The sequence below is a fragment of the Daldinia decipiens genome (genome assembly GCF_022478715.1).
Source record: "Daldinia decipiens strain CBS 113046 unplaced genomic scaffold F4813scaffold_51, whole genome shotgun sequence".
In the NCBI taxonomy this organism is placed as follows: domain Eukaryota; kingdom Fungi; phylum Ascomycota; class Sordariomycetes; order Xylariales; family Hypoxylaceae; genus Daldinia; species Daldinia decipiens.
In genome coordinates, this window is record NW_026054594.1 from 101,883 (window position 1) to 116,809 (window position 14,927).

Here is a 14,927-nt window from a genome sequence, read left to right on the forward strand (position 1 = left end):
ACGGAAATTGCAAGTTAATAAGAGTTCCGTATTTCCTCTTGAGCTGAACACCGTATCTGCCTTACCAACTTGGTCAGTCTACCTGTTAGTGTAACCAGCGTAACCAGTGTAACTTATCCTAGTCAAACGGGCTATTATAATAAGGCGTTTAGAACTGAAAGGAAACGGCGCATAATGACGTAGAGTCCTCTTTTCTTTGTACTTTTAGCGCCATCTTCTCAATTCGAGACTTATGTGCGTCATTACATGTTATGCCTCCAACCAAATTCACGTAATATCTAATTTCTATATTTAGGTGTCCACTTAATTGTTTAATCGAGCTACATGACGAGGTCCCGTCTAGAAGACAATAATTAAATAATTAACGTAACAAACTTAGCAAAATATTGCTTCAAGTGCCAATTCAATTAGGGAGGATGGTAGAAGAATTCATATTATCATGTTCTCCTCCGTCTCAGCATTTCCATCGGCACCTGTTTCGTCGTCTTCGTCTAGATCTAGCATAGGATATGTAAGTATAGCAGCGATGCCTCCTAAGGCATCTAATCGTTGCCCGCTCTCGTGGTCACTGCTAAGTATCCTGGCCTCTCCTCCGTCTTCTTTTACCTTATCAACCATGGCCACATATCTTCTCCTTGTCGCGATATCCATACTTCGGAATAACGAATTATTGATCAACAAGACACCACCTCCTCTACCAACGGCACCTTCCCGGACGGCCTTCTCAACCGGTGCCGTACCGTACCAGGCTCGGCCATCGTCCTTTCGTAACTTGTCAAAGAAATCGTCCATGATTCTTGTCTCCTTAGAGAATTTCATATTCTTCATAGTTGCCGTGACCTCGGAGCTTTTGAGTATTTCGTTCAGACTGTGTAGGTGCCCAGAACTTGAATGTACTACCGTCGCCTCTTTGGCCATAGCCATCATTGTTTTGTCAGTCCTTCGGGCACCTTCATCCGATATGTACTTTTTAAAATCTCCCGCGACAAACCCGGGACTGGCAAGTAGTAGCGGTCGAGGGACCGAGAAATCTATGCTGCGCATTAAGGTGCTCAAGGTCTTTTCGAAGAATCGCTTCATTCCCGAGTCCTGTTCTGAACTGCTCGATCTCTTCTTAGGTATCGTGCTATCTACCCTTTGTTTAAGTATGGTACGGTATTCGGTGATTAGGCAGATATTCGCGATACCCTCCTGCATCACAACAGCCGCCACGGCACCCTCCTTGTCCTGTTTCAGCGCATCTGTTAGCGTTTCTTTTGCTACCGAATCCCAGCCGTAGTTTTTCCATAAGGTGAAGGGCCGGTTCAGTTCGAGGTCAAGCGTGTGGTACTGTCCGAGGCTGACAAAGTTGTTCTCGACGATCACAGTGCCTGATACATGTAATTGCGACGCGCCTGGGTCGAAGAAGGTTGAAGTGACTCGTATTGTAAGATCGGTATGTACCCTCTCTGATATTGTACTTCCGGTCTTCGTTTCTGTCGTCACTTTTCGGATCGCATGCGCCTTGACGACATCTTGGGGTCCTATTAGATTGTTTGCGTGCCACTTGGCCTGTTAGATTGCATATCATTTGATTGGGGTGCAGACTTACCATGTCTTCTGGCTCTACGGGGATCAAAGTGACGCTCCCCTCGCCTATCTCATCTAGGCCTTGCGACGCCTTGGATCCAACAAGCTGCATAGCTGGCGGTTTATTTATCGGTATAAATCTCCACTATATTATCTTTTAAGATATATGAGCGCACCACTTGAGGGAGTGTACAAAATAGATAACAAAGCTAAATGAATAGTTATAGATATTTTGGATTTAAGATTTGACGCCTGAATTGTAAATAGGTTTAAACGTGTAATGGATAGGACGTGCAAATGATTGTTAATGTGCACACAGCGATTGTTCTAATTAACAACGGTTGTATAATGAAGCTTTCATCATAACTTGGCGGGACTATGTATTGAAAGAAATGCCCCTCACCTCACCCCACCATTAGTCCATACCCGCTACGCGATAGTAGTTATTAAGCTGTACCTAGATAACAACACCCCGCCTATAAAAGTTAATATGTAGTAGCAAGACTACCTAAGGTAGCCATCATGTACTGCATAAAAAGCTATGAAGGGCTAATGACGTCAATATAAATCAGAAGTTGATGTATACCACTATATCTGTACTAGTTATGTACCTACACCTACATACTATGTTACGTAATATGGTATTATAGCCGCCAAATAGAATTGCCCTTCAATCTTTAACAGCAAAGTCTCTATAATGCAGCGGGGTTTCTTTTTTACGTAAAATACTCGACCATGCTACCTTAGGTTATATCGTGAACATTAGCATTTCCAAGCAAAGCCGCGCGCCCGGGAACCCTGTGGGACATAGCAGTCAAGCAGAGGACATCTTTACCGCAGGGAGATACCTGATACGTACGGCACTCCTTCCGGCAGTTCTCGTTAGATCCGATAGTATCATTCGCTAGAATTTCCGTAGCTTCTAAGCTGAATATCGCAACAGCTAGGATTTAAGTATGACCTCAATTAAATGCGGCCACTATCTCCGTCGACGCTACCTTACCTTACTCTACAACATGCCCGAGGAGAAAGGTGATATGTGATATATTAGTAAATATTCTTCGTCGAGGAGACAGCGGAGATAGCTAAGCAAAAGCCGACCAAGGTGATGACTCTTCGGTCCTAAATAGTGTATGGCTCGCTTGATAATCAATTAGTAGCGACTACTGATGCACTACGTATAAATAGATGCCCATTATTTAGTCTCTGGTCTTGGAGCTTTTCCTTCAAACTGATCTCTCCCCTTTTCCATCCCAGAGTTTTCCATCGATCAGCCTGAGTTGAGACTGTCCTCTCTGGTTATAACCTCCTATAACCAAAATAAAATAGTAGCGGTATTCTTCCCAGGTGAAGAAAGTTAGGCAAGTACTCATTTTCTTCCCAGCACATTTATACTATACCTCGGCCATGAGTTTACACCGGATGAACTTTTATTCTGCCCTGCTTAAAACAAGCTTCCGGCCTCGACTATGTTATCATCCCGCGGCCGTGGCCTTAGTCAGGCATCCCCACATCAAGCTAACCAGCTACGCCCCTAGCAGAAACATGGCGACCTCTTACACCATCAATTCCACTTTCAAGCTAAACAGCGGCCATGAAATCCCCCTATTGGGTTTCGGTGTAAGTGCTTTATATTCTATAAACTCACATTACTATAGGCGGTCTAGTTAACACCTCTTAGGTATACTTAACGTGAGTTCAGTGTTATCTAGATACCTAACCTGTCTAATCTAACCACCTACTTCCAGTCCGCCAGAGGAAACTGAGAGGGCCGTTGCCGATGCGCTTAAAGCCGGCTACCGCCACATCGACTCGGCCGTCTTTTACAAGAACGAAGAAGGGTGTGGCAAAGCCATCAAGGCCAGCGGACTACCGCGGTCTGAGATCTATTTCACATCCAAGATTCCCCCAACTCTAATGTCATACGATGCCACTAAGGCACAAGTCGACAAGAGTCTGAAAACTGCGGGCCTGGACTACATCGATCTCATACTCATCCATGCGCCATACGGTGGCTCAGGGGCCCGAAAGGGAGTTTGGAAAGCGCTCGTGGAAGCTGTTGAGGAGGGCAAGGGTATGTTTATTCTCTTGTCGCCTTTTGCCTTTGGGAATATTGTTGGTGTGGCTTACTGACAGTTTATAGTCCGATCTATTGGCGTCAGTAACTATGGTGTCCAACATCTCGACGAATTAGAAAAGCACATTGCAGAGCTTGAAGCCGAACGAGGTGGTAAGGGCAAAGGAGGTGTCATCTCAGTCGGCCAGTGGGAGATTCACCCATGGTGCCGTCGCGAGGATATCGCCGAGTGGTCTAAGAAGCGCAACATTGCCGTCGAGGCCTACTGTCCCGTTGTCAGAGGTGAACGATTCGGCGACCCGACTCTGGTTAGTCTCGCCGAGAAATACGGCAAGACTCAAGCTCAGATCTTGATTCGATGGAGCTTACAGAAGGGCTATCTCCCGCTCCCCAAGAGCGTTACAACTTCCCGAATCATCGAGAACGCCGCAATCTACGACTTTGACTTATCCCAGGAGGACGTTGAGAAGTTGAACACGGACGTATTTGCCCCTATTGCCTGGGACCCTACCAAGGCTAGTCTAGACGACTAGATGCAGTGAACCCATTTTAGGAGCTTAGAGGATGGTGACACAGCGCTTCCTCAGCACTAATTGTGAAAACTATAGTAACTCCAACTAGTTAATATACTGTCTTCCAGCTTAACCCATGTCTTGTCAGTGTATGGGAGCTTTTTCCAAGCCATCCATAGTTCAATAATGAAGATTAACTAGTTACGGGTTATGTGAAGTAAAACATTAGGTCAAATAATTATCCAAGTCTCAAGTTTCGCCTGTATTAATGCTTAGCTATATCTTATAATATTAAATGACATGTGTCGAAATATATAACTGTACTCGGAAATAAGCACTTCACTCATTTGATGAATGGGTAATAGTTGTTGTGACATAATAGGAGTGACACAACAGGTCCGCCCTAACTTGGTCCAATTGTATACTCTAGTTTAGCTCAGCTTCGAATTCAAAGGTTCAAACAAAGGGTTACACTAGCAAGTTCAAATCTAATGAGCCAATTGATTTAACTTACGTATGTTTAAAAATCGAACTCTCTATAAGGAATCTCGAAAACAAAGGAGAGGGGTACATGTAGGGAAGAGACCAAAAAAAAATACAGCGTAAAAGCTCAACACTCGTCAGCATCGAACTTTCGGCTGCGCAAAGTTTTCAGTAGGCCCCGATGACAGGAAGTAATAGCAGATCCAAGCGTACTGTCGTGCACAGCAGACCCCTGACCATGCCCCTTCCTTCCTACACATGCCAGGGGTCGACAACCTACGTAAAGAGCAGCCGTAACCACTCGACCAACTTCTAAGCTTCCGGAAACTTGTTGAAGATTACGGGAATTATTTTAAGTTATAACCTTTTTGGTGGTTGTTATCATGCTACTATGTAGATAAGTGAATGCAACTACTCCTTTACTTTAGTTGTTACAAAGCACAAGGAACGTTATAGGCTGAACTGACACTTAACCAAGGCAATTACCGAGATAACTCTAATATACTATCTCCCAAAGGTAACCGATTATGTCTCGACCCTTCCTAATTCGCGAGCTATTGTATCCCCTCGCTTTATGGCTTAAGGGGCTATTTGAGCTTCCCCAATACGCCCTCCCAAGGCTTCAAAGACACACCCGACTGCTTCGGTTTCTCAGGAGCACCTTTCCTATAATTACCCGTAGTCCAAGACTCAACCTCGAACTCTGATGGTAGCATCCACTCAAGCTCTTTCTTGGAAAAGTTGAGAATGACGAGCCAGCGACCCCCCTTAACACTTGCACGAACATATGCAAAGACCTCCGGGTGTTCGGGCGACAGCTCTTGGAAGTCTCCGTACACGAAAGCGTCTGCGTGATCTCTTCTCTGTTTGAGAGCCCATTGCCAGAACTGCCAGACGGAAAACACATTGGGGTCGTCTGCTTTGATTTGAATCTCGACGTTTACCTTTTGGTAATCGTCCATGACTCGCATCCACGGCTTAGTACCCGGGTCGCAGAATCCTGCGTTCTCCCCTGAGGTCCACTGCATAGGCGTTCTCGCATGGTCGCGCGCTTTCATGTCGATTACCTTGCGGCCGTAGGCGAGTTTCTCCTTGTCGCCCGCATACAGCTTTTCGCATTTCTTCCAGTAGTTGATGGTCTCGATGTCCTTAAACTCAGAGATGTCCCAGGTCGTAGGGGCGTTGCGGATACCAATCTCCTCGCCCTGGTAGACAAAAAGTGTACCCCCGAGAGTGGTCTGCATTAGGGCAAGGAGCTTAGCCCCCTTTTCTCGCCACTCATCACTGTCATCGGTATATCGTGAGACTGATCTGGGATTGTCGTGGTTTTCAATGAACACCGAGTGCCAGCCGTCGTTCTCTATCATAACACGCTGCCACCTCGTGATAATCGACTTCATCTCTTTGACATCCCATGGCTTAAGGGCCATTCTAACGTTCGGCTTGTCGATATCAACTAGATCAAAGATGAAGATCATCCTCAACTCCTCAGAATTGGCACCGACGCTCCGAAGGACTTCCTTCTCGCCGCCGACTCCGGGCATTTCGCCGACCGTAATCGTGTCGTACTTACTCAGCACCTCCCGGTACATCTCTCGTAGGAATTCGTGTAGCCTCGGTCCATTAACGAAGTATTTAGACCCAGGTTGGTACCTGTGCCCAGGGTCCAATACTATATCTGCATCAGGAAAACCAGGCACTTTGGATATTAGATTGATAACGTCCATTCGGAAACCAGATGCACCTCGAGTCATTGCAGTAGGGTTAGCATTGTACAGGCTCTGATATTAAAGCAGATATGAAAAGGGGCAAATGAATATACTACGCACTCCAAAAATGCATTACATCCCAAACAGCAGCCCGCACGTCAGGGTTTTCCCAATTCAAGTCTGGCTGCTCCGGCGTGAAAAGACTTAAGTAAAATTCGCCGGTTTTCTCGTCATATGTCCAGGCGGAATTGGCCTCCCCTAGAATCTGCGCCCAGTTGTTTGGCGGCTCTGGTACGCCATCAGGGCCAATGCTCTTCGGCTTCTGCCATATGTACCAGCTGCGCTTTGGACTATCGATGCCTGCGCGGCTCTCGAGAAACCACGGATGCTCATTACTGGTATGATTCACTACAAGGTCCATCATTAGTTTCATGTCACGCTTCTTAAGCTCGGCAATTAACTCGTCAATGTCCTCCAGAGTCCCATATCGCTCGTCGAGCTGCTTGTAGTCGGTAATATCGTAGCCCATATCTGCCTGTGGAGATTTAAGGATAGGTGACGACCAGACCACATCAATGCCCAGGGACTTCAGATAGTCCAGCCGCGAAGTAATACCCTTTACGGTGCCCCATCCTGAAGTCAATCCAGGCTTTCCACATCGGATTATACATAATTAATACTATTCTGATAGGATGGCCTCAAGGTGCACCTACCTGACACTGGAAGCTTGCGGGATATATCTGGTAAACCACTAGGGTATCATGGGTCAGTTTTCATTCACTAGCATTATACTTCTACAATATAGCATTGATTTGAGCAGCAGACACAAGGTATTCGGGGGTCAGAGAGTTCGATTAACACACCGGCTTCTTTCCATCACTTAGGCGTCGAATAGGATGACTCGGTCGCTGCCATTTTTATGTGAATATCAAAGTTCGAAAACTTCAATGGTAACTTCAGGTTCTTGCTACGATTTTCTTCTGGTGGCAGCAACATACTTTAAACTTGTCTACATAGGGCACCGATGCGTTTCCCCTCAAAACTATCAACTGACGTCGAGCCGCATCTTACCGCTGAGATCTACAATATCCTGCATAAATATCAGGCGAACTAAATCTATATGTGTAGGCGGTTGGCTGCAGCTATCTAGTAGCACCGCATAATGTTTGGATCCTATTATCGGATATCCAGTTACAGAGATGTCCCCTCCTTTGAGCGGACATTGGTGGAGGCTTAAAACGAATCCCACAAAGGGGTTCACAAGCTAAGATGGGTTGAAGCATACGACAAACCTCTTTTAATCTTCATTAAAATCCCCGTTGCTACCCGGGAAAAGGTTTATATCATGTAGCAATTTCGTTCTCGCAATGTTGTTAAGCCCCCACATAACCTGCCACCATGCGATTTCATCACATTCAAGCATCCTTAGCAAATGGGAACAAAATAAGAGCGTTCTTTAGAGCTTTAAGGCAGTAAACTTGTATTTCTTCGACTCTATTCCACGAGATTTCTAGGGTGGCCCGAATTATTAAGGGGTATATATGTGACCTATCATTTCATGATGTTCCTCCAGTGCTACTCAACAAAACCCCCCGCATAGAAATGTGAAGCCCAGGAGAGTACATTGGAAATTGAAATTCGACTTCGCTAAAAATACAGGAACTTACATGAGATATATAAGCCAATTGCGGCTATAAACTTGAGATGCGCTCAGCGTCGTGATGATCCTTCATGGTTTCAAGGGTAGATCGTGGGGGGCGGTAGCGCAACCATGTCTACCGAAAATATGAAACCTCCCTACCTGCACAGCTACAGCTTAACCTGAATTATATACACTTTATATATGATTAGTCTGCTTGAACTAGTTCACTGAGATGACTAGACTACACAACTCCTTAATTCATATACGCTTAGTATAATGCTATGATATGGCTCCAGAGGTCAAACTGAGGAGCGCGTCGGGGTGCATTATAAATACCAAGGACAAATCATGCATGATACTCTGTGACATTAGGAATAGGAGAACGATATGTGTTACCCTTTAACCCACGCTCTTCAAGACTTGACTTGGCTACTTAGTTGGTGCAACTCCTACCATATTTAGCTGAGCCTTAAGATCTAGCGAACTACGGAGCTCCTATATTGTAATACAGGATTTAATGCAGCGGAAGGTGAAATTAGACTAATATTTCTTTATCACCTTCAGAAATTTCCTCAATAGAACCTTAGCATCTAACCCCAAAGTTCAAGTGACCAGGAGATGCCAGTGAAAGAATCATACCGACAACTATTAGCTCGGCGACCTCGTCGTTAGCAAAGCGATCCGATGACGGTACCTAGACCGATGCGGTGGTCGAATAAGACGCTCGGGCTGAACGGGCCTTAGAATGCAGTAGAAGTAACACTGGGAAGCGGGCAAAATGTCACCGTATACGCCGGGAGGATGTGGGAATCATATTTCCCCGGCGCAACTTACTGCGGAAAAACCACAGCCACAGGTCAACCATGCTACGCACAACAATCTAGCGCTATCTACAACGAGTCAGCAGGCACCGGAGACGCACCGAAAATATCTCTCGGCGCCAGCGCATACTACGCGTCGGACATGGATGCTGTAGGGGCTAATGCAAAGCGGTACACCAACCGTGTTTCTCTGGGACCGAATTCGAGCTATTGTAGCATAGTTAGCGTTGATAACTTTGCTATGGCTCTTATGAGTGATACGCGGCTTCGATATCCCAATGGGAACGAGTATCCCTTATTCGCGGGGTGTCTTGGCCTCGGTGCTGCACCTAGTAGTGAGTACGATACCATCATCAACTGATACACCTTGGTTACCAATTCTAAAGGAGAGGTTTCGTCAAGTTTTTATAGCGTTTCGCTAATACACGATGTACAGTCATCAACCATACATTCCTTATAACGCCAGGGCAGATGGCCGGTGCCATCAATACGAGTCTACTTGCTGGGACTCTATTCACACACCTAAACCTAACCCTCGACCAACCCCTCGTCGACAAGCCAACCCCCTATTTCCCCTGCAACACAGCGTCGAACGGCCGATATGCCCTCGGCCGCGCGTTCTTACAAGATGCCTTCTTCGGCGCAAACTTACAAACAGCGGTATGCTTCCTATCGCAAGCACCTGGGCCTAATCTCAATAGCGAGAACGTAATGGCCATGGACAGTAATTGCCGGACGTTAGAGGTCAGTAAGAACGACTGGGTCACATCTTGGAATGGACGGTGGACACCGCTCCCGGAGCCGAATAGCAATACATCCTCTGGCGTTTTAACCTACAGTAAACCAGCGCCAGGACACGGTTTCATGGCTGGCGTAATCGCTGGCGCAACTGTTGGTGGAGTAGTTGGATTAATGTTGCTGAGTTTCGTAAGCTTCATTATATGGAGATATAGGAAACATGGTAAAGGGTTTTCGCTATGTGGTTTGTCCCTAGTTAAATACAAGTCGACCGTCCACAATACCGTGAACGTTGTAGATGCTAGGAAATTTAAACCGCCAGTTGGGTATTCGCAGCATACGCCGTACAAGCTAGCGCCGACGACCTGGCAGTTACCAGCTAATATTACGGACCGAGCAGCGGAGATGGATACTCCCCATATTGTATACGAGATGTCTGCCAATCACATAGGACATCATGGTCATTGTTATACAAACACGTAATATTTTATGAAACTCAATGGGCTAAAGGTACGAGATATCGCGTTGGAGTGGTACTTTATTAAGGCCTACCTACACAATTATAATAGGACCAAATCGAACAGAACGTTGCTTCGTTGAAACGTTAGTCCTCACGACTCTCTATAGGAGCATCAGCCCCTAAAAGGCTCCGCTCTTCATCGACGACCGGAGCTTTCTGCTTGGTGGCCGTTCTACTTTTCTGTAGACTAACCCATATCGCAGACCCGATAATCAAGGCACTACCAAAGAGACTTTCGACGGGAGGTGTTGTGCCCCAGACCACTCTCTCGAGGATGAGCGCGAAAACCATTTGCGTATACTAGGACCCCTATTTAGTTTCAGACCTCACATGCGTTTGGGTAATAATGACTTACTATGAGATTCGTCGCTCTACCCGCCTTCTCCCTCTGCAGACCCTCTGTCAGGAGGAACTGTAGCAAGAATCCCGCTATGCCTATAGCTACCAGTAAAGTCCTACAAATATATTAGCCATAACTAGGTACCTAGTAAAACAAACAACGAAAGGCGTAGTGTACCATTGCGTGACATTCTGAGGAATCTCAAAGTGCAAGTCCGGAACAATAAGGATAATAGCGAACGACCCGACGGTCGCAAGAACAGCGAAGTAGTTGACGCTCACGAGCGAGTGTGCACGCTTCCCGATAACTCGAATCGTGGAGTACGCGGCAGCAGCGCCAAACGTGCCGATGACGGCCAAGAGCGCGGCGATAGAGCGTTCAGCCGGTGTTGCAGGCACAGAGGGGACTATGCCCTTTGGCTGGTCTACCATAAATAAGCTCGTCCCGTTGATCTCCGGCTCGTGTGATCGATGCTGCGGAAAGAGAAACGTCGGTCGGGCGATAAAGAGCACGCCAGCGAATGCAATCAAACCTGCTATGGCCTCTTTCACCGTAAAAGGTTCCTGACGGGTTAGAACAATATCTGCTTCAAATATAGCTTCGGGTGCTCGCTATACTCGCTATACTTACTCTTAAAGCTATGAAACATATGAAGGCAGTCATAGTTGGTACCAGGAAGGAAATCACCGTGGCGTCTGATATGTTCAAATACGAGAGCGAGTCTTGTAACAGATATCAGCTCCAGTCGTTTCATCCAAGTGCATATAGAGATAGATCAAATTTACAGTAAGAACAGAAAAGGCCCGTGAAGCCAGTCAGCCCCCGCAACACCAGGAGGCCCCGAATATCACGACGGCCAAGCGGAAAGTCGGGGACTTTCTTGTACCACATGTACAGAGAACCCAATATCGCCGTCGCAAGCATGCGCACGAAGATGATCTGCAAGGCGTGGAACTTCGTCTCGAAGCCCGTCTCGAGCAGCCGTGTTGTCATTGTCATCTATTCCGTCGTTAATACCTATAGTTGACATTGAGTGAGACTATTTAACGTACCAGCGACGCGAAAACTTGGGCGAGGAACACGAAGAATAGACCAATGTTCCTCTCGTAGAACCCCTTCAATTTCTGCCATACATTTTGACCTTGTTCGTCGCCATGCTCTGCAAGACCGTCCGACTGGCCCTGTTCGCCAACAGGCGGGGCCATGCTTCCGCTTTCAACATCGTCTCCAACCTGCGATGATTGAACGAGAGTATCAGAATCATTCGTAGATCCCTCTGACGCACTTACGGATCTATACGACATGGTGTTTAGTCGTAAAATGGAATTTTAAAGAGAACCCCAGTTATTCTAAATGCTTATAAAGTCTTTGAATTAGTGGCGGTTTGAATTTATTTCCGCGGTCTCGGCCTCGGCCTCGGTTTCGGAGCTCTTCCACTAACACATGGCCCAGGCCCTTGTGGAACTTATTTTACAAAAATTAGATAATATCTCCAGTAGTAAGACTTCTACCGGACAATAGCAAATAATAGAAGATGAGGATAATTAATTCGTATCACAACATAACATGGCGTCCGTACGAGAGGTGTCGAAAATTTACAAGAAACGAATATGAGAGGGTATATTGAAACTTATAACTACATACATACCTAACCAGATAACAGGTAGTTAACCCATAACTAAATCGAGTTACACAACTAAAAACAGAACCAGCCACCGATTCTCTTAGCCCTTCCGGCCCATCCTTCCTCCTCCGGCTCCACATCGTCCTTCGTATACACATCAGTAACTAGATCCATCTCGCTCGCCTTCTTGAACTTCGTCTTCTTAATCAACTTCCACGCGACGAACATCAAGGCAAATAAGGGCAACTCGATATAATAACTAACAAAGTCCACAGCGCTAAAAGTCGGACTGAAACAGCTCCACCCCTGGACGAGAACGATAAAGCTGTTGAGTACGATAGCAATAATTGGCCCTGCCGGATACGTCCAGTTCTTGAATGGCAGGAGATGCTCCTTTCCCTGCGCCTTTAAGCCAGCACGGAAACGTAGCGACGCGATGCCGATGCTGATCCATGATAGCTGGTTGGAGACACCAACAAGGTTTTGCAACCACGTCCACAGCTGGCCGGCGCCGATAAAAGATGCGCCGAACAGTAAACCGGAGATGAGCGAGGTGAAGAGGACCGATACCCAAGGGACCTGGAATCGAGTCAAACGCCCGAAGACCTTGGGCGCGTGACCGTTAATGGATAAGGTGTATAATAGACGAGACCCAGCGAAAAGGGCATGGTTTCCTGCCGAAATAACACTCGTGAGGATGACAGCGTTAACGAAAGACCCTGCTACTCTAGACCCGGCCATCTGGAAAGCAATGGTGAAAGGGGAGGTACGGGTGTTTTTAGAGTTGAGATTCGGGTAGTTATACGGCACATTAAGGCCGATCATCAGGGAGCCAAGGATATAGAAGAACAATATCCGCCAGAAGACATTCTTAACAACTCGCGGTAGCTGGCGAGCCGGATCCTTAGTCTCACCAGCAGTAATAGCGATCGATTCGGTGCCACCGTAGGCAAAAGACGCTGTTACAAAGACGCTAGCAAATCCACCGATACCTCCCACGAAGGGCGCATCGCCAATATACCAGTTTCGCGCACCGATGTATTCGTGTGTCGTGTTTCCGCCGACGTTTACAGCGATGCTCAGGATAATGAAGATGACAATGGTGATAACCTTTAGGAGACACAGCCAGTACTCTACTTCGCCATAGGCCCGTACGTTTATAATATTGGCCAAAATGAGTAAGAACCAGATGATGAGCCCGAGAGCGTACCACGGGAAGGTATCGGTCCAATACTGGAGGATTAGCTGCAAGGCAACTAGATCAGCAGCCGTAGACACGGCATCGTTAAACCAGTAATTCCACGTCAGAGCGAAACCCCATGCATCATCTAGATAACGCGCCGAAAAGGAACAAAAGGAGCCAGCCACTTTAAGGGGTAAGTTAGTATATAGGTACAGCTTGTGTGTGATCGGTGATCGGTTACTATCGGCATATCTTCTTACCTGGAACAAAAGCAGCCATCTCACCGAGACACAGCATCGTCACGAACACGATGCCTCCCACGATAGCATAACTAAGCAACAACGAGGCCGGTCCGCCGGTCGCCAACGCCTTTCCCGTTCCCAGAAAAAGACCGGTCCCGATAGTGCCCCCGATAGCTATCATCTGGACCTGGCGCGCGGACAATGAACGCCGTAGCTTATCTTCCGCCACATATCCGTAGTCGGCGGTCCCATGGGACGCAGTGGCCGTAGCCTGCGCATTCTTTTCCGCGTCGACATCCATCATGCAGCTTTTGTCGCTTAGACTTAGGCTCGCCTTGAGATATTGCTAAACTAGCGTTGTCATGGCTCGTCGGTTACCCCCCTGACCAACAACATGCATAACCTAGCAGCTCGCATTGTCGATTATATATCAAGCGTCTAGGTTACAGGCTTTTAACGGATTTTGCATGTATTGAAGCACGTCATTTCACGTGAGTATGGTGTTTGGGCAAAAGCCTGCCGGGCTAAGCCCGAAACAGGTTGGCACATGTTCTGACCTACCTAATCGGGAAGGCAGATGGTGCTGTTAGTTCTCACCGAGGTGTGATGTTTGTATGATCCTATGTAACTATGTCGTTGTGGTTTTTTGCCTCCCCTTGGGATTTTGAGAAATTAGGGGGGAGGCCAGGATCCAGGTTTGCTTCCTTGTATTGACGATCGAAACAAAGGATTGTGCAAAAGAGTAAGTAAGACGAGGGTTTAGTTATACGTCTTTGGATATGAGACTTTTAGATATGAGATTTTTAGACGGGAACGGTAGAGGAACGAAGCAAAAGGTCTATTAGAACTTCAAGTCGTTTTATAGCTCCGCATGCATACCTCTCTATAAATCATATAGGTATCAAATGTCACTTACGATGCTATCTCAAGCTAAGTATCATGTGAATGGCTCATCTCATTAATATATTATATCATGAATGAGCAGCTTACAGGTTTATTTTCTCGTATATGCTCACTCTGCATATAAGAAGCTATAAAGCATCCACAAATTACCTTGGTAGCTAGCGGCTTGCTTGTGAGGCTCTAATATGCATAAAGGGTCTATTAACCCCGCGGGTTAGCTGATAATAGACTTCTATTAGTACTTACCCGATTTTAAGCGGTCTCAAATTCTATCATATATAAGGCCATTATGTTCCATCGAATCCCAGTCATGATTATCAGACGTCTTCGGTGTTGTTAACTTCACTATAGCAAGTTAATAAGCCGTATTACATGAATGATACATATAATCTCAACTTTTCATCCCTTTTTCCTTTCATCAATATGACATAATGTGAAATGTCCCAGTATAGAATCGCCTTAAAGGGCTTAATATAAAGATTCTATAATCATAATTAACTAGGTAGGTACCTAGTATTTGAGGTATTTGGCCAACTCATGAATTGACCTAGCAAAGTCAAAAGA

At 46.3% G+C, this 14,927-nt stretch overlaps 6 protein-coding genes across 6 annotated transcripts; 2 read left to right on the forward strand and 4 right to left on the reverse strand.

Moving 5' to 3' along the window:
• Positions 1–238: 238 nt before the first annotated feature.
• Positions 239–2,038, reverse strand: F4813DRAFT_276815 (uncharacterized protein). The gene is made up of 2 exons (XM_049240449.1): positions 1,592–2,038; positions 239–1,545 (listed from the first exon to the last, which is right to left on the reverse strand). The coding sequence occupies exons 1-2, from the start codon at positions 1,679–1,681 to the stop codon at positions 430–432; spliced, it is 1,206 nt and encodes a 401-aa protein (XP_049095187.1). The 5' UTR covers positions 1,682–2,038; the 3' UTR covers positions 239–429.
• Positions 2,039–3,114: 1,076 nt separating this feature from the next.
• F4813DRAFT_393907 (putative aldehyde reductase) lies at positions 3,115–4,179 on the forward strand (the record flags this gene model as incomplete). The annotated part of the gene is made up of 4 exons (XM_049247493.1): positions 3,115–3,189; positions 3,251–3,261; positions 3,318–3,643; positions 3,713–4,179. The coding sequence occupies 4 exons, from the start codon at positions 3,115–3,117 to the stop codon at positions 4,177–4,179; spliced, it is 879 nt and encodes a 292-aa protein (XP_049095188.1).
• Positions 4,180–4,740: 561 nt separating this feature from the next.
• F4813DRAFT_375461 (glycoside hydrolase family 13 protein) lies at positions 4,741–7,820 on the reverse strand. Its single transcript, XM_049245019.1, has 4 exons — positions 7,214–7,820; positions 7,064–7,101; positions 6,471–6,758; positions 4,741–6,385 (listed from the first exon to the last, which is right to left on the reverse strand). Exons 1-4 carry the CDS (start codon positions 7,225–7,227, stop codon positions 5,229–5,231), a joined length of 1,497 nt encoding a protein of 498 aa, XP_049095189.1. The 5' UTR covers positions 7,228–7,820; the 3' UTR covers positions 4,741–5,228.
• A 1,164-nt stretch (positions 7,821–8,984) lies between these two features.
• F4813DRAFT_276906 (uncharacterized protein) lies at positions 8,985–10,319 on the forward strand. The gene is made up of 3 exons (XM_049240450.1): positions 8,985–9,152; positions 9,250–10,061; positions 10,275–10,319. Exons 1-2 carry the CDS (start codon positions 9,092–9,094, stop codon positions 10,032–10,034), a joined length of 846 nt encoding a protein of 281 aa, XP_049095190.1. The 5' UTR covers positions 8,985–9,091; the 3' UTR covers positions 10,035–10,061; positions 10,275–10,319.
• On the reverse strand, positions 10,156–11,715 carry F4813DRAFT_393910 (uncharacterized protein; the record flags this gene model as incomplete). The annotated part of the gene is made up of 6 exons (XM_049247494.1): positions 10,156–10,371; positions 10,427–10,526; positions 10,589–10,974; positions 11,042–11,133; positions 11,197–11,410; positions 11,464–11,715. The coding sequence occupies 6 exons, from the start codon at positions 11,713–11,715 to the stop codon at positions 10,156–10,158; spliced, it is 1,260 nt and encodes a 419-aa protein (XP_049095191.1).
• A 203-nt stretch (positions 11,716–11,918) lies between these two features.
• On the reverse strand, positions 11,919–14,005 carry F4813DRAFT_375475 (tryptophan permease). Its single transcript, XM_049245020.1, has 2 exons — positions 13,479–14,005; positions 11,919–13,402 (listed from the first exon to the last, which is right to left on the reverse strand). Exons 1-2 carry the CDS (start codon positions 13,762–13,764, stop codon positions 12,108–12,110), a joined length of 1,581 nt encoding a protein of 526 aa, XP_049095192.1. The 5' UTR covers positions 13,765–14,005; the 3' UTR covers positions 11,919–12,107.
• Between the last annotated feature and the right edge of the window lie 922 nt (positions 14,006–14,927).